Genomic DNA, 22375 nt, shown 5'->3' with positions numbered 1-22375 from the left:
CCTTTTGCCTAAAAATGTTTGAAGGAGAATTTCCATGAAAATCAGATGAACAGTATTTTCATCCTATTTTTGGAGTTCAAGAGCAGAACAACCTTCACACACAGTGTTTCTGTGAGTCAGTCAAGCCCAGTTACTGGGCTGTTCACATTTGCTCCCACATACTGACAAAATTAAGAAATCCTAAATTGCATTCAGAAAGATTATGGAGAAACCTGTTTAAGAGCTTTTTAAAGGCTCAAATTACCAATAAAGTATGTCTAAACAAAATTTTCAGATACAATGTAACATGTTTATTTTTATTAAATTCCAATTTGTAAAGGTCCCTTTTTAAACAAAACAAGAACAAAAAAATCAACACAATTCCAAGGGCTTATCTCATTTACCATATTCTTCCCCACTCTTCACTTATCATAACACAAAGCAGCAACTTATATTATTAGTGCTCATATAGTGCACTTACATGAATTTTATGTATTAAGCTTTAAATACAATGTATTTTCCGTGAGCATAGCCCAAAGAGTACACAACATTACATCTTCAAAGCATATGTTAAAACAAAAAAACCAAACCAAAACAAAAAAAGGACAATAAATGTATATCCAAGACAGTCAAACTTAAATATCTCGACTTGGCAAATTCTATAACAAGTAACAGCAATTTTAAACTGCATACAAAGCAGAACAGTGCCAACATGCCTCCGGTCTGTGAGCTATGGTAAAATATCAAGCACACACATAAAGGAGAGAAGCCAAAGAAAACCCTCACGAATGCAGAACTAACCTGAGGCACACCCCACTGCCACCAAACAAAGGCACCCCACTCCCCCACTCTAAAATGCAAGAGCCCAGCAACAACAGGAAGCACTTCTACGCTACAGAAAGGGAAACGGGAACTCCTTCCGATTCTGTCGTTGCTTATTTATTTTATTTTTCCTAAACAACTTGTTCCAAAAATTTGAAGATGAACATCTAATAATACCAAACGGATGTACAAACTATAAAGTCAGAGAAGCTCCAGAAGATTGCCACTTTCAACCTTGCATAGTGATAGCTGGCATTGATATTGCTACCATAGCTTCAGCAGAAGATATGGAAAAGAAAAACCTTTACTTCTAAGTGATGCACATTATGTAACATTTTCTTCACAAAATTCAGTTAACCGTTGTCTTAATAAAACGGAAAACACCTCTAAAAAGGGAAAGATAGTGTTCACAAGCCTAGAAATAAAAAATTACAAAACCAGAACATTCCATAATAAAAAAAATTAAAATAATTAACATTCCATCATAACATCACCTATTTTATCACTATATAAGCCCCATACATGCAACAAACTACAACTATTGTATAAGGCTGTCGAATTAAAGGTTTACTTTTCATATAAACAAAGTGTAAAAATAGCAGTAAGTTGCAATCTTCAAATTTAATGCTATGTGAGGTTTTTATCCCCCCAGATTCATTTGGTAGCCATTTCAGTATGGGTTTGATACAAAGGTCACCCATCTAGGAACCGTGGTACAAATACATTGTGCCTAGGACAGTATTGTCGTATCTCTGTTCGACCTTGACAGAATTGGAATGCTCAACAACACTACTAAGTTCAGGGATGCTTTCAGCAGTATCCCCAAAACCATGATAGTGTCCATAGTGCAAAGTATCACCAGGGTCTTCCACCCAGGAGGGCCGGTTGGAGACACAGCTACTGGGGCTGCCGTTCAGGTGCAGGGAGCCGCACATATCCGTGGAATTACTCATGGATTTCTCTGCTTCCTCGGTGCCATTGCTGGTGTGAATTCGATGCCTACTGGGAGAAGCTACTCCAGGAATTATTCCATTGGGTGCTAATGTTAAACACTCCTCACGCCTGGCGTCCATCCCGCTGAGCTGCTGCGCGGCGGCGAAATCCAAATGTCCATTGATGGCACATCCATTTGTCAGTGCACTCAATATGGAGCTACTGCTATTCATATCTGCATTGAGAAATACACCTGTCACCAACAATTAAGAATAAATCAAAATACCACCAAAATGTCTCCACTATACTCCTCTAATTTAAAACATGCTTCCATACACAGCTTTGAAAATGCATCTACTCATTCTTTATTTGTAGCACTCTAGGTAGGTCACAGGAATGAGAGCTGACCAGTTAGCTTGCAGCATTGGTTCTGATATTGAAAATGCAACTATCTATCTATAGCCAGTGTGTAAATATACCTATGATAATTTTTGCAAAGACAGTGTGTACTTCTCAGACTTTTTTTTCATTTAACTGTATGAAACAAGTGTAGCAGGCAACATTCGGGGCAGTGTTTTGAAAGGTGGAATAAAAGGCTTCTTTCCACCTTAACTCTAATACCATCTTCAGACAAAAGATGCACAGGCAAGAAGTGAGCATCTCTGAGAGGGTAAAGGGTTGCTTTTTTTCTTTTCATCTGTAATTTACCCATGTAATTTATCCTCCTCTCTTTTTTTTTTTCTTCTTTTTAACCCTCACAGTACAGCATGCACTGAAACAGGTCAAGTAAAGAAATACTATGTTGGGGTGCTACTATAAAATATTTCAAAGTTCTTTTAATCAGAAAGTACCTCAATTTATCTAGCAGATTGCTAGACAGCATACTAGACAGGTTTGTATTTAATGAGAAGTTTATAACAACATCTGTACAATCCACATGCAAAATGCCATACAACAGTAACAGCAGAGTGCACAGAAGATTGAAAAATATTAGCAGAAACAACATTCTAAATATATATATATATATGCAAAAACCACTGACAACTGCTTTAAAGCAACTTCTCCTTTGAATTTAGCAAAGAGTACACTTGTTTCTAGTTCCATAAATAGATTTTATCAGTATGCCTGAAGTATATGTTTTTGCAGTGGTACTCAAAAGTACTAGCACAAAAAGTGGGTGATACATCCTGGCTTAAAACTGCCTACCAGTAAAGGACATCTAAAGTTTACACCTATATTGGTAAAGATGAGCAAGGCAAATGCAGAAACTAAAGACCTATGTGGTGACATTTAAAGATTTTACATTCTGTTATTATCCCTGGGTACATACACATATGTTTATGCATGAATACATAAACCTATGTGCAGAACAGGACTGCATTTACTGTGTATTGCCAGTTCAAGACAGGAAGTCTGCTGCTATCTTCCCACACCTCTAGAATAACTGGGTTTCTCTTTCAGTGACACATAAATAATGAGTACCAGAGTTTGACAAGGAAGAATCTGAAGCTCTGGTTCCCTGTTAAGTCTTCTGCATGGATAAGATTTGAAATACAGCTCACAATACTGATAGTTCACATGCAGCAATACATCAAGCCAAGAAAGGTGGTCGAATGGTAATTCACTGCATGAACTCCACTGGAGTCAGCTGAACTGACTAACCACAGACTGATATGAAAAATGGACAAAAACCCCAAGATCCCAGCAAGACATCGAAGCTAAAATTTCAGTGATGAAAACGCAGAGAAGATATTTCATATCATATTTATTAACTGAAAAGTGCAAGGCTTTAACTGTTTTAAAAATAAAAATCCTTATAGGCTGGCTTTGCCAAATAAGATTTAATAAAAATGGCACTACTGCTAGTTAATATGCAAAAGTAGGTAATGAACAGTTCTAGTGATAATTATAGAATGTTATTATTTGTTAAAAATTAGCACCTATAGTAACAGAGTATATTTATGAAACACAATCAGTTTTGCATAAATAAGAACACTTAGTAATTATCACTGGAAGATATCATAGTCTACTTTTTAAGTACTGATTATATATATGTATATATATTTATTCATAATATATTAAAATATTTAATAATTGTCACTCCCTTTGGTGAATCTGATCTGTGGTACAAAGCAAAATTATATTCATCACAGAACAAAGTAAAGTAAGAAATTAATTTCTGGATGTAATAATGCACTATCATAATAACTCCATGCCTGTACCTACAATGCATGGGAAAAGCTGACCCAAGACAATTTAAATCAAAAACTCTAAATACATCCTGGGGTTACCAAAAAACATCTCGATTAAGCAGCCCTTAGAAAACTTAAGAGCATTACTGTTAACTAATACTTGTAACATTTTGACTGTTTCACGAAGATTGGTACAAAACACAAAGAACTGTTTTCCAAGATTCATTAGTTCCAAATACTAGTTTAAGACCTGCAATGTTCAGTCTTTTATTTACATTCAAGAAACCCATAGCAGGATCTTGCATTTATATCATTGTGCCTAAATAAATTCTGAACACATAGTGTGCATCTAGACTATTCTTTATAATATTTGTTGAATATGGTTTAGCTGTAGCACACATTATTTTCAAAGCTATATAAGCACTGGGATATGTTTCCCTATCAAGTCTTTTTTTGATCAGCAATTCAATCTATTTAATGGAAATGAAACGAATAATTTAAATTATGTCTGAATTTCCTTTAACCTGAAATTACAGCAACTAAAAGCAAGGCACAATGTAATACAATCTTCAGGTTAAAAGTGAAACAGCCAATGTGGATTTCTGTTTATCTGAAATAACAGTAAACTACTAATAAACCTCCTCTTTCACCATTACAATATATTGCATGAAACAGCTAATTTTATATACCTACTAAACCCCCAATATAATGGGTGTTACAGCAATACAATAGTTTTCAAGACTCCAGACAACAATGTGCAAAAATAAAGGACTAAGTCTTATACTTCAATTAAAAATAAAATGCGTATTGATTCTTGCAACGACAAGGAGTTTGCATTGCAGAAACAGTGTATATTTCAATTTCTTTTGGTCCAACAGAAGTACCCTCCTGTTGTTTGGTGTCTTCAACCATTTGAATGTTGTTGTAGTTAACAGGAAACTGTCCACTCCCACCTGATACAACCGCAAACTCTCTATCAACGTGCATATTGTCAGCATCGTCCTCAACTCCTCCATTCATCATTGGTATTAAGCCATCAAAGCTGTAAGCTGATAAAAAAAAGTCACGTTTAGTCACGGGTGCACACTTGAAAACTCAGCCAACAAACAGATGAGTCTGTTGTTGATTATTAAAACAAAAGCTTTTAGCACAGAAATGTAAATCTGTCAAACTTGAAAGCTCCTGTTGTTTGATATTCCCAATGCAAGAGTATGTAAATGCTGAGTACTTGCACATTCATCTTAATACCTCAAGACGGAGAATCACCAGTGTACCTACCAGACTTTGCACCTCCTTATCAAACACTATCATTATGACATGCTACTAAACCAAATAAAGAACAACATAAGTTACTCATATTTAGGCTTTACAGCTAGTGTGCCCAACATAAAAAGCAGTCTGCACCTACAGTTTCACTACTAAGGGCCAGTTTCAGTAACATCCCCCCAGTTCACATCAGATTGCTCCAGGGATCCCTTCAGGAGCTGAACAGATCTGTCTTCCTAGAAAAGCCAACAGGTGGTTAGGCTGCTGTGGGAAATACCTTTAACAAGCAAGATGAGCTTGACCTCACTACCTCTTACACCTACCACCAAAAGCACTGCTCCAGCACTATCCCCTCAGACCCTACTCTGCTCTGACTGCCTTGAACACACCTTTTTATCTGCACTGCACGCTAGGAATGCTATGGTGCAAGAAGGGCCGCTTTGGTAGACTTTGGGCACAACAAAAATTCTGATTAACAACTCACTCTAAAAAAAGACTTTAGCAATAGCTGAAGCATTTCAGAGCCAGAGATCACATTGGGCTTAAAAAAAAAAAAAAAAAAAAAAAAAAAAAAAGAAAAAGAAGCCCTTGGATCAGTGGGCTTCACACTACCCTAGACCAGACAGCAAAGCATTTTTACCCTTCACCTAGGGGAATACAAAGTGGAGTTTCATACTGCCCAGTTCAAAGGCAATGCCTCAATCTCCACGTCTCAAATAACACCTAAAAGCAGCTGTGGTACTGACCTAGACAGTCACCAGCTGAGTACAGCAGGTCAGTGCTGTCTGTAGCACACACAGCAGAGTGCAAATGCCAACCTGCCAGAGGCAATGAACCAGAGGGGCCAGGATTAAGACTGATGCCAGCACAGCTGTGCAAGCAGTTGTCCTGCTGTGCACCACGATTATCCGTGATCCTGTGCTACACCATCTATCAACCAACCTGGGAAGCTGGGCAAAACCTCTGGAATGGATTACAGAAAAACAAGACATAAAATCCAGCTCCTCTTTTTAAGTTAGAAGTACTGACTTAAGTCAAAAGTACAGAAGTACTATTTGGTATACGCTCTGAAAGCAGACACTGATTTTTGTTCAGCTTCAGCCTTTGGAACTCAGTTTTGTATTACCTTTGAAGAGAGTAATGTTTGTATCAGTGTTATGTTGTGTACCCCTGCTGTGTAATTTTGAGGTTAATTCTTATTAATATGGTGCACCTGAGAGCAGATACCTGTATGTGCATGTGAACAAAGCTACATGAAAATAATTCTCACCCACTGCCCAATTTAGCTATGCCAGGGCAAAGACCTGCTCAAATATTTATCTTCTGCCAACTCTACTGCTTGCAGCTTCTTGTAAGGGACATATATCGTGTCTGAACATAACAGGTAAGCTTTTTTTTCTCAAAGCAGGGATTGTCTGAATTTGGGGTATGGCCATCAAAACTTGACCCTTCCCTGCAAATATAGGTTGCCTGCACTCAAAAACCTGGAATCTTCTGTGAAAATGTCTTTAAAGCACAACAGATCTGTGTGGTTTTTATAAGGGTGAAATTACCACAAAACTGGGCTTGTTTTGTAAAAATGCTAGCTAAGCACAAAGATGTACTGATGGCTTCTCATTACTCAGCTGTCTTGTTTATAAAGTGCCTCCAAGAAAAGTGATTCATTCTCACTTCAACAGACTTTTTATATTTATGACAGAAATTACTGATGCTGATGTTTTTGAGGGCAGAAACATCAGATTAGAAACTTCAGCTCCCACAGCTGGGATGCATCTCTTAATTACTCTAAAAACCTTCAAGCAAACACAGTAAAGCTTTTGGCTTTGATTGTAAAGGTCTTAAAGACTCATACTGGCAAAAAAGTTCCAAAACTGCATTCTCTGATTACTTCTCTAGCATCTTAACTGCTTATGTGATAACAGTTCACTTCCACATACCATTTGTTTGCATCATCTAACTTATCCACTGCTCCAACTGCCTGAAAGGTAATGCAGATACTGCAGTTTCAGGACAACATACATGATAAAAATAGCCAGCCCAGTGCCACTCCACAGACTGTGGGGAAAATGCTCTCTACTGACTAGATTGGAGTTGCTTTTTTAAGCTAATGAGATTCCTGGTTCTGAACATTCAGAAGGAACAGCTCTTCAGAACAAAAGGTTATGTATCTTTGACTTCAAGGAGCAGGACCTTGTTCCTGAGCAGCAGTCTTGCACCTCACCATGCAGGCACACATCTCCCTCATGGAATTATTCATATTTTACACCGACTACATGAATTAACACATCCCATTTACATCCCAGCTACACCCCAACACATCCCAGCTACTGAGTACCATGTTAAGGGCTCTGATCCTGGTATAGATGAAATGGTGGCTGGACAACTGGTACTAAAAAGAATACTATGGAGTGTCAATACTGATGTAATTTTCATTGTTTACGTCACATTTAAAAACATTGTTTTGGTCTCAATTCCCATCCTGTTATCTGGAACAAAGCACTGTTCAAGCTCGTTTTATGTGGCTCATTGAAGAGTCACATCTGTTAGAAAAATACCAGCTTTAACTGAAGTACACATCTTCAAAGAAAATTTGCAAAGTTCCTTTCCTGCCAAGACACAGGAAAAAGAAATTAGGCTTGAGTGCAGAAAGCTGCATTACTTTTAGCTAGAATTTAATGTGATGTCCAACAGAAAGGAAGCAGATGATATCCAGTACCATGTCATTCATGGTGGTTGAGATGTAAAAATGATTCCTTCATATAGCCACAACAAAAATAAATCCAAGGTTTTAGTATGACACAAGAAGCAGTATCCTCAAGACACAAGGCTGAAACAGAATCCTTAAGGTTCATTCTGGTCTTGCTATCAGTTCCGCTTGGAGTATCATCCTGGAAACTTAATCCCTCTTAATGCAGAAATGTTTCTCAAATTAAGTTTCTTTCACTCATCTTGACTAGCAAATAGTTTTTGAATTGAGAATGAATCCTGAAGTAGAAAATTACCACCAGCACATCCGGACATCTCTGTGAATTAATGCATCATTATTTGTCTCTCCAGAAGAAACTGAGGAAGGAGTTAGGAACTAATTTCAGCTCTTACACTTCCACATATTATTCTTGGCATAATGAAACTTTAGCACTCTTTGGAAAACAGGAATTTCCCAACACACCAAGATTATGACAACAGGAAAAGCCAGGATCTTGTGGCACAGAGCAATTTTATTCATCTGCTCCTTGTATTAATATGTAATTGAGATATCTATGTGAGTTTATCAATAATACTCAACCTCTACTCGGAAAGGCTTTAAAATGTTTATTTTCCTTTCTCAGCATCAGTATCACCCCATCCCTTTTACCTCTGGGCTCTCACCTTCTGTTCTAGCCTTCTTTACTCCAGCAGACTCCGAATCTTCAAAAGATCTCTTTCGACTTGTCCCACCACTGAATGGATTGGGACCTGCATTCTGATGAACCCCATTTAAGGTGCCATTGCTATAGAAACGATTCAGGTGACAGTTCTGGAGGTTCAAGAGAAACTGGGCACATTCTTGGAAGCCCTGGGTATGTGCAAGGTCTGCTGCTGTCAGGCCACTGGCATTTCTCAAGCTGTACAATACAAAGAAACTGAATTACACTCATTCATCAAGCTAGCTTGCTGCTGCTGCTGCCCTTACTGACTATCTATCTGTTGGTGATGAGAGAAAACATACACTTAGCAAATTTCCATTAAGAATTAGTTATCAATCTTAATTTTTAACTAACTTAACTTCTCACACATACATCTGGCTTCTAAGCAAAATTTGGGAGACAATACACTTAAATAAAATCAATACACTATGTGCCTTAAAAAAAAAAACAAAACATCTTCCTATTTAAACTTCTCAAAACGCTTTATTCTAAAATAGTCTGAAGTATCTGATCTTTACATAAACTTCAGACTAATTTAAGCCTTGAATTTTATCATCTTCTGCAGTAAATTCTGCAATCTATCACTTTAACTTGAGCAAAAGATCAAATACTAAAAACAAACTTAACACAACTTGGCAATTGTCCATGGCATTCTGGTTTCTAAGGTAACAACAACAACATCACTATTCTTCCTGACAATAAAATATATACATATATAGAAAAAGATAAAGATGCTATACTTAGTTATGCTTTGCTTATTATTTTTTTTCTGGTTTGTTTCTCATTTCAAAGTGTGTGACATCATAAGTGCTGGGACTTGCTTTATCCCAAGGCTTTTCCGTGTACAAGAGAATGGCTCTAGATTATGAATATTCTAATGCATCAAGGAGATTATAAATGAAATCAGGTAGGATATGCAGAGGTTTAATTTGAATGAGTGCTTTACCATACGATTGTTCAGTGAGGGTGGTGAGACACTGGAAAAGGTTACCCAGAGAAGCCGTAGTTGTCGCCTCCCTGGAAGTGTTCAAAGCCAGGCTGGATGGGACTTGGAGCAACCTGGTCTAGTGGAAGGTGTCCTTGTCTATGGCAGGGTTGTTGGAACTAGATCCTTAAGGTTCCTTCCAACTCAAACCATTCCATGATATGCATTTAAACAAATATACAATTATGTCTGTGCTTAGAAATACAGGGTAACTTAATAATGAAGTTCATAAAAGTGGAGATAAAAGGGCTACAAAATGAGTAAGCTAGATTGTGAAGTGGAAGATACAAACTTTCCTATGTTAGATCTGTCTGGAAAGGCAGAAGTAACTAGACATAAAACTGAACTTCTGTTTCTTGGCTTCAGCATACAGATCCATTACTTAAAAATCCAGGAACAGACTGGCCAGCATAGTAAGAAGAATTCAGAAGATTCAATAGACCTGGCTCTGTTGAAACTCATACGAAGTGGAAACCAACTAACTCCAGCTCATGTGAAGAAAACAAAGAACAAAGCCCAGTTTTGCTTCCTAGATTATTGCAACTATTTGATATAAAAGAGACTAGAAGATCTTTAGAATCTATTACAGCAAGACTAGCTGCAGAAATGGATACCGCTGCACTACATAAAATGTGGAAGAATAAGGCAAAGTACTACTATACTGAATCAGAAAAATCATTTGGCTACCTTACAGTAATTTCATTCCACACAACAGTATCTGAAGCCAACATTTAGTCTTCTAGTAAAAACAAAGAACAGTAGTCAAGAGCAGTCTAAAAAGTAAGGCTTTAGATGACTGAAAATCCCAGTTAGTCAAAAGAAATGAAACCTCAAATAGAGATGTTAGTTTTAAGTATCTGTAAGATTACTGCAAAGTGAACAATCCATTCGGTGTATCCTGTGCAGGCAGTACATGAAGGAGATCACCAAAGGATATCTGAAGTTAGGCCTTAAGAGGAAGTTTCAGAGCATAAAGGCTACTGAGTCTTCTAAAGACTCTTTGCTCCCCTCACTTTTAGATTATGATTTCAGAAATTCTGCAAAATACTGTCTACCATTTCCCACGCTGAACTAGATTGCTTGTTGAGGTCCTGACTAATCAATACTGAATGTTCTTTTAATAGTTCTAACTTACTCGTGTAGTATACAGATGTAACACAACAATCTGAGAAACAGAAATGTCAACTTAACTGTTTTGAAGAAAAAGGAGAGCTCAGTTCTCTGAAATGAATTTTAAATTTGTCAGCCCCCAAAGGACAATAAAGGAAATCTACCTGAACAAATTTGAGATATACAAAGATAAAAATTACCAAAATGTGGTCTTGGTTGACTAGCTAGCTTAATAAACTTCAAGAAGTAACCTTTTATTTAGTAAATGTTACTGAAAAATAACTCCTTTGAAAAATGGACTGTAAACCAGAGTGCAGCTAAGTCACCATTTCCCAAAGGAATACTGATCTAAGTTGCCAAAGGCATCTGGAGATGTACAAACTAAGATGAAAATGTGTAAGGCTACACAACCAAACTCACAGAGAGAAAAGTTAGTTTTCCAGAAACAAAGCAAAAGAACTTAAAGTTACTGGCATTTAGATTTTAAAATGTAACGACCTTTGGTATTTTTAGCTCTGTTCCCTCCCTACTCTTCCTGAGCAGCCTACTCTTAACAAGTTGTATTTTGGAAGTACCACGCAAATTTAAGGAACTCAAGCACACAGCTTCTAGAAGCTTAGAAATGTATCTCTTAAAAATCTGAGTCTGAATCGAGTCTGTCAAATTCAAGATAACTTTGTGTTCAGAAGTTACTAATGAAAAAAAAAAGAAAGAAAAAAAGAAATCAAGTAAAAGGAGACTACAGGATCTAAATTACTCTACAAGACAGCTGGCCAGCTGCAATGAAGAGAATACAACTGTTAAGTTCTCTCTTCTCCCTGTCAGTGGCAACACTAATTTGATTATTTCTTCTATATCCAGTTGTCAATTTCTATTCATTTAGTCACAGCCTAATTATACTAGGACCTTCACATCCTTACAAATTTCAATTAAACTGTCTTTCATTCCAATAATAATGAGAAGGAAAAAAGGTAAGTTGTCACAATTGGCTGAAAATCTTAAGTCTCACCTTTCTCAAGAATAAGCCCGAAAGATAAAAAAGGCCAACTTCTTTAGATGATTCTTCTAGTTTTTTTTTAGAAGGAAAAGTCTAAATTTTCTATTACTATCTAAGTAAGATAGCAAATCTTCTTTAGATTACTATCTAGAATCCTAGAACTAAAGTACAGAAGTATGAGATGCAAACTCCAAAGCAAAGGGAGAAAAAGAGAAATGTAATTGAAGAGATATATTTTCACATTATAGTTATTTCAAATATAAAAAATCCATAAGAAAAGTTCAGGAAAATCTGGATAAGTAGAAGTAAGTGATTTTTAAGATTTGTGACAGGGTACATTTAACATGTGAATTATTCTGTAGTGACAGGTGTTTGATCAATAAACTCAAAACACGCTATTACATTAAGAGTTAAATCTGACTTTTGTATATAGATTTATATCCACACGTCCTTGAGTGCTTAAAACAAAATCCTTGTAGCCAATTTTTCTAGTTCCATCAGGTGACGTCCACAGGCAGTCTTCAAAAATTAATAATCTTGATTTTAAGAGGACTTGGGGATTTTTTTAATGTTTTTCCCCCTTTGGTTGAAAACATAAGAACTCCCATTTTCAAAGCCCAGTTCATCTTAGTGTTTTGGTATCAAATGAAAGCAGCTATAACGAAAATACTAATGAACCATGTGCTTACATACTGCTTCTTCTGAAATGTTTTAAAAAATATTGGCTGTGTGTATATTTCAATTGTTCAAACTCAGAAGAGATGAATGTTATCTGACCAAATAGGATTGGGAAGAGAAACAGGAAGTTAGCCTTCAGTTTAGCTTTAGTTAAGAGGATATTTTTATTACTTCAATGTAACAACAGTTTGTTGTTTTGAGAAGTTCACTACAGGAAGGAAAAAAATCTGAGGCAAACACACAAAAAATATGCAAGACACTTCCACTATCTTCAGGTTAGACAAAGTAACAAAATCTAGAGTTGTTTCTGTCTTTGTGTAAGAAATATTTACTTCAAAATAACTTATGAAATTTAATCTTAGAAGGATCTGCAGGAAAAAAAGGTATTTCAATGCTTCTTTCATTCAATTATAAATTATACGGAATTTATTTAGAAATCACTTGATTATAAGTTGTTTCAGTTCTTCATATTTTTAGACTTACTGGAGGAAAAAGGCAAGCACAATTTTGTCTTTCACACAGAAACACGTTTGAAATACACTATCTTCCACTTATAATGTCACATACCTTGAAAAATAAAACAAATGTTGGCTTCAAAAAGTCAACATGAAATCTTCTTGAAAAAATATTCATACGTAAAAAAAAAAAGTCTCCTAAATGTTTAATTTTAAATAGTGATTACATCACCTACAGCTTATCGTGTCTTTGTTAATGCCATGCGACAATCTAAGAAAATAAACCACAGTTTTCGTATATCAACGTAATATCTGTTAAAAAATACTGATCTCAACTTATCTATTGTTAGTTTACAAATAAAAATGTAGATAATCGTAAATTAGGGTAAGCAAAGCATGCAAATCTATAGATTCTATATCTGAATTCCTAGATTAGCATTAAAACCAATCACCGCAACAAATACCTCAACAGTATGCCTTGTGTGCAGAAAGGAAGCGATACTGAACATTCAATGCCACAACTGTAAGGTTTTCGGAGAAGCACCTGTGGCAGTTTCAGCAGTTTCTATATGGAATGCTCCCCCTTTCTAGGATTACTTGAAAAAATCAAGTCAATTCGAATTACGTAGCTGTAAAACATTGACATGTGTAGTTTTTACAGTTTCAGAATCTTCTGTTTGATTTAAACGGGCAATGTTGCATAAACAGGAAACTTATATCATAAGGGATCACATATTTGCAGGCAACATTAAGATTAAAAGTTACATTAACATACATAAAGTGCTGTAGCACGTTATTCAATATGTAAGCCATTATCATGTGACCACCTTAACAACAAGATACTAAGCCTTTTATGCCTTTAAAGAATTAATACTTTCATCCTGAAACCAAATTTGTCAGTTCTTCACTGAATTTTATAAAGAATGGATTAAAATTACCAGTCAACTCATGGCTTCAATTACTTTAAATTTAGTAGACTGTATCTCAAAAGAATTAGTAGCTATTCCTATACAAAAATTAGCAGATACAAGGATTAAAACAAAACAAAAGAAGAAAGAGAAAAAAAGATCAGAACACTAAAACGCCCACAGTGAGAAAAAAAAAACGTTTCCTACATAAACATCAGTATGCTAGTCTAAAATTTCTAAAGCAAAATGATTTTAAAATACTAAACTTTAAGTGTTTTAACCCTTTGGTGTCCAAATACAAAAGTTGTTAAAGAGTTTAAAACATGGGGTTTTTTTCAGATACCAAGAGAAAAATATTCTTAAATGAACAGACGTGTGTCACTGCTCGGGACAGCTATAAAAATTCATGCTAAAATTACATACTACAAAAGCACAAGTTGGTGCCAAGTTTTTATTTTACAACAAAAGACGTGGCAGCTGAAAAAATTTCTGCCTTTTTGAAAACTACGGTAGAGTTTCTCTGAACATCCTCTGAAATCATAACAAGGTAAATGTACTGGAAAGAAAGGAGCTCTTATTTGCAAGGCCACTTCTTTCAAATTAAAATCCAGGTTCCCTATGATTTATGCAGCTATAATCAATCAGCTCCTAGGTACTTCAACTCACAACTGAGCAAATGTGCACAGAAGAAAGAATTCACTAATGATCATAGACAGCATTACAATGACTACAAGCATCACCATCAGGCAGTGATTTATTGCTGTTATCTGTATTCCAATCTACATGCTTCAAAGAAGACCTCAAATAGTGAGCTTCAATTTTCAGCAACTCATGTAAAAATTACTCACATTTCCAAGTAAACTTTTACCTAACCAAGAGAGGCCCATCTGACTTTGCAAGGTGTCAGCAGCCAAAATCTTTTTTATCAGATTCCTAAACACAACTCACAAAGAGAGGGCATGAAAGATTATTTTAACTCTTTTAAAAAAAGTCTGATTGCAATACAGCATAACAGATAAGACCTTCCTATTAAAAATGAAAATAAGTATTTCCTAGATCACGAGCAAAAATTAATTTCAAATAAGCATCTTTTTAGTACTGTAGCCAAAGACAATACAAGAGTTATTTAGCTAGCCAGCTTCATGAGAATTATCATTGCTGCTGCAGTCATGTTTTTAGAAACAGACCAAGAACTGCAGATAAAAGTTGCTTACAATAAGGAAAGAATTATGAAAGACTTAAGGAAACATTCAGTGCAAAGACTTGAAAAGATGAACAGCACTGCGATGCAGATTCTGTCAAGATGCCTCTGGTACCAAACAGTATCAATTTATTTCCCCTTAACAAACGAAAGCCTAGAATTAGAAAAAACTAAAGAATGAAAACTTGTGTTAAATGTGCCAAGCATGGAAGCAAGTTCAAGAGATTTAGTACAAAAAGAATGGATAGTAAGATCTTGGGAAGAAAAACAACTAGATTAGAGGTAAATGAAAGTATTTTTGTGCCAAAAGGGGAAAAAGAATCAAGAATGAAAGGACTTAAGGTATTAGATGGATTCACTATTTTCCTGCAATAGGGATGGAGAGGAAAGCTAACTACATCAAATCTCATTTTTTGTTACAAAAATAACTTAACGCTTTTACTCAAGCAGACAGAAGATCTTTTGGATTAAGAAACCACAGAAGTGCATAAAAAAATGCTTTCAATGAGCTTCATAGAAGAATTTTTCCAATTTAAATTTTCTTCCGTTTAAAAGAAAATTTATCTACTATGTATAAGCAACATCAAGCAAAAAACAAAGAAGGAAGCAGATGTTGGAACTTCTAAATGAGTAACTTTTCCCCTAATTTATAGCTGCCAAAGTTCTTCCAGGGTCTGCTAAGCCTCCAAGTAGTAAGATACATCTTGTAGTCTGGAGCATATGGCACACATTAGGAAATCTTTCTGACCAACCTGAGTATGTTCTGGGCCATGCCACAATTGCTTAGTGTTTCTGTCCAGGTTCAGAGCTATAAGCTGAACTATGACCAACTTTGCCAAAAATACACTAACTAAAATAGCAAACAAAATCCCAACCAACACGGCAGAAGTCAGAACAAATGTGCTGCAATTAGCAATTCCCTTGTGACATATCTGATCAGAAAGCATCATCAGAGGAAGCACAGCACCCATGCAGACCCTCACCACCTGCAACACCTGGACTAACCATCAGAACTCAGATTAATCAGTTTTTGGGAATATGATACACCCTTGTTTCTTCTACTATTTGTGGTCTGGCCAAGGTTCCACTTCACATCACTTTGGTTTCTCCACCTGACTTAACTGCACACCCAGTTTCTGTTGCTAGCAATAGCTCATCTTACAGAAAAAATAACCTACCAGAAGGGAAACTGCACAGCAAACATCAGCACAGTATCACGTGTGCAGGCAGATCACTCCCAACAAAAAACAAACAAAAAAACCACCCAACAATAAAAAGTGATTTATTATCACTTGAAGGCCTTAGTAACACTACAGTATTCTTTGTCCAGCTCTTTTGGACTTCAGTGAATAAACCAGTGCTATAAACCACAAAGGCTTATCACTACTGCATAAGCTCCCCTACCACACTGTCATATATATTGTGAATTTCTGTATGTTCCAGAAGGGTCACAAAATACCATTGCTTTAATGGTAACATTGATTTAACTTTATTCATTAAAAGCACAGCCTCTCACGTTCTTCTCTTTTTCTCTATCCATTTTGAACTCATGTCAGTACTGCTGTCATTCCACCCTCATTAGGAATAATTCCCACTCAAACAGGACAGGAACTCAGGAGTAAAGACTTTCCCTCAGCTTCCTGCAATTATTCAGAACAGCTGGGCTGTGAAACCTATGTTTTTCCATCCTGGTCTACTCTAAGGCTGAGTCTCTCCAACTTCTTGATTTAAAAGTTACCCATCCAATTATATTCTGCTTCAGGATTTCTAAATCTTTCCTTGAGACTACATCAAAAATTACTTCCTTACTTCATGGTAACAATCTCCTACAAACCACGTTAAGGTCTTCTACAATGACACCAACCAAATGTGAAAACAAATATGGAAGAGATCTGCAAGCTTTATTTCAATTGAGAGAAATGTTAGTTTTACCACCAAAATGTAAAAACCACTTTGAATTTGCCTTTCTGTAAGAACTGACATAAGGCAGGAAAGGAAAACTGGATTCCAACACCTATTGCCTCCACACTATGGAACAGTCACAGCAAGACTACAGCACTGGCCCCTAAAATGCTTGCTATATACAATTAAAAAAAGAACAGCCACATCTTTCCTAACTATACTACACTGTCTAGTAGTGGAACAACAGTAATTAAGCCAGCAGTTTAATTGCTATCTGGACAGCAGGCAGTCAGGTTTGCAAGAAGAATTGTGTAGGAAGTGGGCCGAGTTTGAGAAGTACCAAGCACATTATATAAATATTAATGTACTAATTAACAAATAAGAGCCACTCTGACCAAGGAAACACCTACATCTTATTCCTAAACAAATATTCAGTAAAAAACTGAAGCACTATTCTGAAGGTTAATGATCACGAGAGTATAATGTTGATTCTTCTACACTGAATCAATGTAGCAGAATTGCTTTTCAAGTTAAAAGACAAGATGGTAATGGCAATTCACAAGTACATTAACACCAGAATGTGACTGCAGTTGAACATTAAAAGCTTGGCAGTTAAGTTAGCGAGAAAAGACAAAGAGGAAAATGTGAAAAACCTGCAAGTATCTGCAAAAATTTTAAGCATCAGGAAGAAATCCAGAAACTAATAAGAGATCTCTGAGCTCTGAGACCCTTTAAAAAGAAAAGGTCATCTAAGTTTCCCCTCAAGACTGAAAAGGAACTTAAGAACTTGTCACAAAGGAATGGTCTGCTTCTGTGTTTTCATCACGAAATCTACACATTGTTCTTTGCCTCTTCACGAAAGTGGCTGAATTTCAGAAAGCCAAGAAGGCTCAAAAGTACAAATGAGAAAACCAAAGCTAAGGTACCATCAGAGCAGTCATAATTAAAATGTGACACAGACTTCAAGTAGAAATGTTTTACAAGAATCTCACAAAAGGCTAATGCAGCAGCACTGATGAAGTTCACAATGGACAGATCTCCTTTATGAAGGATGGAGAGAAGTCGGGAAAAAGAAAAAAGAAATTAATGATGCTTTTCTTTAAACACCACAATGCAGTTTGTGACAAATGAATTTGCAGATAATTAAAATGAAGCCACTGCTGAAGAGTGAGAATGAAGTTTTTGCTGAAGAGATAAATATCAAGAGATGGGACATTTCTGACATTATAGAAGTGAATTTACTGCTTTAGTGAGAAAGGGGCAGAAGTGCCTGCCTAAACCAGATCAGCATCACAACATCACTTTGTCACCATGTAGAAACAGACATACTGGGTACATTTATTCCAGCATGCCAATTATTTTCCCCAAACCTGGAGACCCAAGTATGAGAAACCATAAAGAAAAGTATCTCTTTGAGGTCTTACAGCATTCCACCCTGATATACAAACCAGTTTTCTCCAAAACCTTAAAGTTTTCTAGCAGTCAAATAATATTCTTTCCTATTTTTGAGCAGCTTGACCAAGAAAACTCTGAAGGAAGTACTTGTGAACTGCACGACAGACATGAAATAGAAGAATTAAGTTCAAATCAAGATAATTAGTAGCTGCAGCTGCCTTCTTCTTATCCACTGTCCTATGTTTATAGCTGAATTTTATTTTATATGTATATATATGCTGTGATGCAATCAGTGTAATTATATCAATGCCCAGCATTTCAAAAAAATAGTGTAAAAAGAGCAAAACAAAACATGGCACCAAGAAGGCTTTTCCTGCATAAAGAGCTGTGGACACTTGTCACCATTATTTATAATATACAACCATACATAAATCGCATAATTATGCTTTTTAGTGAAAATCCAGCAGTTACTATGGATACTTTAAAAGGTACTATCCACATTAAAAAGTCAGTTACACAGCAAACCTTTTCACTCATATGAGGACATTGTGACCACCTGCTTCCCCCTCTTCAAGGGTCCATGAATATCATAGTTAGTGGAGCAACCATTTTTATGGCTGTAGGACATACTGTGCACAGAATATGCTTCGGCTAAAATGAGAAGGTAAATACCACAAAAAAAATCAAAATATTTTCACTAGGGTACAATTATTATTTTTTAATATTATTAAAAATTTACACAGGAATAGAGACCGAAATTCTCTCTCATCAATTAGGAAAACAATGCAACAACTTTGTAAAATTTAGAGACTGCAAAATACTGTATTTCTCTGTAAAAGCAACACTGACGAGCCTGAAATAAATGCAACTATAGCAATTCAAGTGAGGCAATTTTATTCAGACTAAAATTTTTATCCTTTCTGTACTACTGTCAGTATTCTGTGGCTTCCAATCTAACCGAGGGAGTGAAAAGTACAAATAAGAAGCACTGATATCAGAGATTCCACTAGTCCAAATTACTTCAGTAGCACCAGTATTTCAATAATCACTCATTAATAAAAAATACATTTCTTGCAATATTACACTGATTACTAGTGTTCATGTAATAATGAAATCTCAACATCCCTGTTCTACTTTATAGAAAAAACTAGGGATGGTGCAATTCTTGATATAGATACCATAAACATCAGGTGTAAGCAATATATTTGACTATCTGCAGTAACAAGGGGTGTTCTCTGCATCTTCATGTAACTGGATTTTAATACCATAACCGTATGAAGGAATGAAGAAAACAGACGAGTAGAAAATCTAACCCCAATTTTAAAAAGGCTACGTTCACCATCAGTACAGATCAGCACTTCAGTGTGCAGATCTAGTTAGTGCTTAGTTCTGCCTTAATTAAAATTCTTCCCTGGGTCCTATATAATCAATTATCATTAAATAATGTATGAAGAAAATCCCTCTCCTTTTCTTCTAACTGAAGCCATAGAATAAAGGAGCCAAAACTTTCACAGCATCTAAATTTTTGGGATGTTACAAAAATCAGGAAATCGACATTAGAGATACAGGGCCAGTTTTCAAATTCAGATAACTAAAAATTAATCTCAGTCAAAAGCATATACATGGATTTGACCTAATTTAGCAGGCTGAGCCTGAAAACTACATTCTAAGGAAAAAAATCTTCACCCCAATAAATGATCTCTCTCAGTTGACAGGGCCAGGGCCAGATCCTCTAAATGGCTAAACACAGGTTGCTCCAACAGCCTACTCCATTTGCATCCCCAACTTCACCATTTCCTGGACAGGATCTGGTATTTAATGTATTTAATTACCTTAGAACTTGTGAAAAGTCTATCCCTACTGAAACACAGATGGGATTCAAAGTTAGAAAGCTGAAAATTCAAATTATTTCCTGTTCACTACAACTGCCATAAACCCACGCTACTTCTGCTGCAAACAGCTTTGGTCAAAGACAGATAACACTCCAAGTTTTACAGAAATGTTGTGCCTATAGCTTACAAATATGATGCTTAAAAAGCACAATTTTAGTTCTATACATAAAAGTTGCAGCCATATCTCTAATCTCTGGTGCCCAGCTACTTAAGTGCCATGGATGTAACACTTCCTCTTCTTTACAGTCGATTCTTAACATTCATTTCAGAACTTCTCTTCTAACTGGATGCTTTGTGAAATTTGTAGAAATCACAAGATTACATACTAATTGATGATGATAATTAAGGTTTGCTCAATTCCACAGTAAATTTAAATGCAAGTTTAGCTAAAGTTATCCGAAAGTGAGTGCAACATGGGAATTTATAAATTTAAAATTGATTTAATGAACTTGTCAATAACGGCAAGATAGCTGCATAAGTTCAGTGTTATTTTTCTATGAAGCAATCTCTTTGTATAAAAAAGTTATTTGTTAATTCCTGTTAACTTAAAAGGTATTATATTTCCTGAATACTCTATGATACCAATGAAAGACTTGGATTTTATGGTAGATTTATCAGAGCAGCATTACAAAAAAAGTAATATGGAAACCAAAGGGTAAAACAAGAAATTAACTACGTGGTTCTTTTTTCACTTATGACTTAAAAAGTTTCATATTGCATGTTAAAAAACAGTAACTAGTTACCATTTAAAATAGTAAAGCTAGTTCTAATTAAAACAAATTGCTATTTACATTATTATAAGCCATAGAGCTTATACTCAACATTTCTAGGTGAAAACTGCATCCATTTTGTCCATGCTGTAAGTTGCAAAAGTTTGTAATATTTTCTGAATGTTTTGGAAGTACATAAACCTTCAAAGAAAAAAGTTAACAGGGCAAATATACAATATACTAACAAACAGTATTAAACTACCTGTGAAAAGTGTGTGAGCTTCTATTTTGCACATAATGTTGCTTTTGCATTGTTTTCTATATTTATTCATCAGTGCAAACATAAATTTGTTGTAAAAAGATAATTAAATGCTAGGAAAAAAGTGTATAATTTGAGCTCATCTGACCAAAGCATGATAAATATTTTAATATATCAGATATAAAAGCAATACCAATGCAATACACTGTATCACTTAAATAAAATAAACTTTATTACTAGACATGCAAAACATCTTGGGCTTCATTAACAGCTGAACATGTCTAGCTGTCTTCTGATCAGATGTCTGCTCTTTTGACTTTTCTTTCTGACATTAGTATCTATGTTTACTGGTCTAAGTTAGTTAGCTAAACACACAACAATCAACAACAAAAAAAATACCTCACTTACTCTATTTGCGCACCATGAGCCACAAGGGCACTTATGGAATCCATACTACCAGATCGTGCTGCTTTATGAATAGGAGTTTCACCAACATAATCCTGTAAAGACAAACTACATTTTGTCAAGCATAATCTTTCAGAATATTAAAATCTTATTTTTACATTATTCACCTTAATTAGGAAAGCAGATATATAAAAACAGCATATATTAACTAGCAAATGCATCAGATACTTTATAATTTTAAACTTTGCAGTAGGCTGTCATGTACATTAGATATTTAGCAAGATATAATGCCAAGGGCATCTAACACACAAGATAAACCCCATCAGTAACTAGACAATTCAGCAAGACGTGTTAAAAAAACCCCACAACATAAATCCCTGTAGCAAGTTACACCAACACCTTTATTTCCTAACACTTGTTTCCCAGTACACTGGATTGAGCAAGCCATCCTGAATTCAGAGGCAGCATAGCCAAGTCTGTGGGACTACATTCATTTCAGATCCTGCCAACACACCTGAACATCCTGTATTGCACCACAATACTCCCCAAGTGAGGTGTATAGATGCCCAACTCTACCATAATATAAGTGTGCCCCGAGTTCACAGGACAGCCCAGATTGCTCCTGAGACATGCACACTGACTCACATCCTAGGTGGTTTTCTTTTCTCAGTCTTTATCCATTTACATTCCATTATTGTTAACTAGCACAGCCCATCATTTAATCTTTTTGTATTATGCACAAACTGGAAGTAGCCAGGTAACTCCTCTCTGCAAACTCTCCTCACAGTGAGAATCTACAAAGGCAACTGGCAACCAGCAGCTACATTCCACGCATCGTGATCTACAGGTTACAGATGAAATCCAGTACTTGCAATTAAC

General features: G+C 35.8%; 1 protein-coding gene across 2 annotated transcripts in view; it reads right to left on the bottom strand.

The window, feature by feature from the left end:
- Window positions 1-267: 267 nt before the first annotated feature.
- ANKRD10 (ankyrin repeat domain 10) overlaps window positions 268-22375 on the bottom strand; it is a 36291-nt gene continuing 14183 nt past the window's right edge. Inside the window, exons 3-6 of one of the 2 annotated variants that reach the window (XM_030469544.1) lie at window positions 21500-21591; window positions 8562-8797; window positions 4880-4975; window positions 268-1969 (exon numbers count right to left, since the gene is read on the bottom strand). In XM_030469544.1, coding sequence (XP_030325404.1) covers window positions 1503-1969; window positions 4880-4975; window positions 8562-8797; window positions 21500-21591 — 891 coding nt within the window. In that variant the 3' untranslated portion in view covers window positions 268-1502. Of the gene's footprint in view, window positions 1988-4879; window positions 4976-8561; window positions 8798-21499; window positions 21592-22375 lie in introns of both variants that reach the window. The other variant, XM_030469543.1, reaches the window with a different exon arrangement.

The sequence above is a fragment of the Calypte anna genome, chromosome 1 (assembly GCF_003957555.1).
Source record: "Calypte anna isolate BGI_N300 chromosome 1, bCalAnn1_v1.p, whole genome shotgun sequence".
Classification (NCBI taxonomy): domain Eukaryota; kingdom Metazoa; phylum Chordata; class Aves; order Apodiformes; family Trochilidae; genus Calypte; species Calypte anna.
Note: the sequence above shows the minus strand (reverse complement) of the source record. Positions and strands in the feature narration are given on the sequence as shown.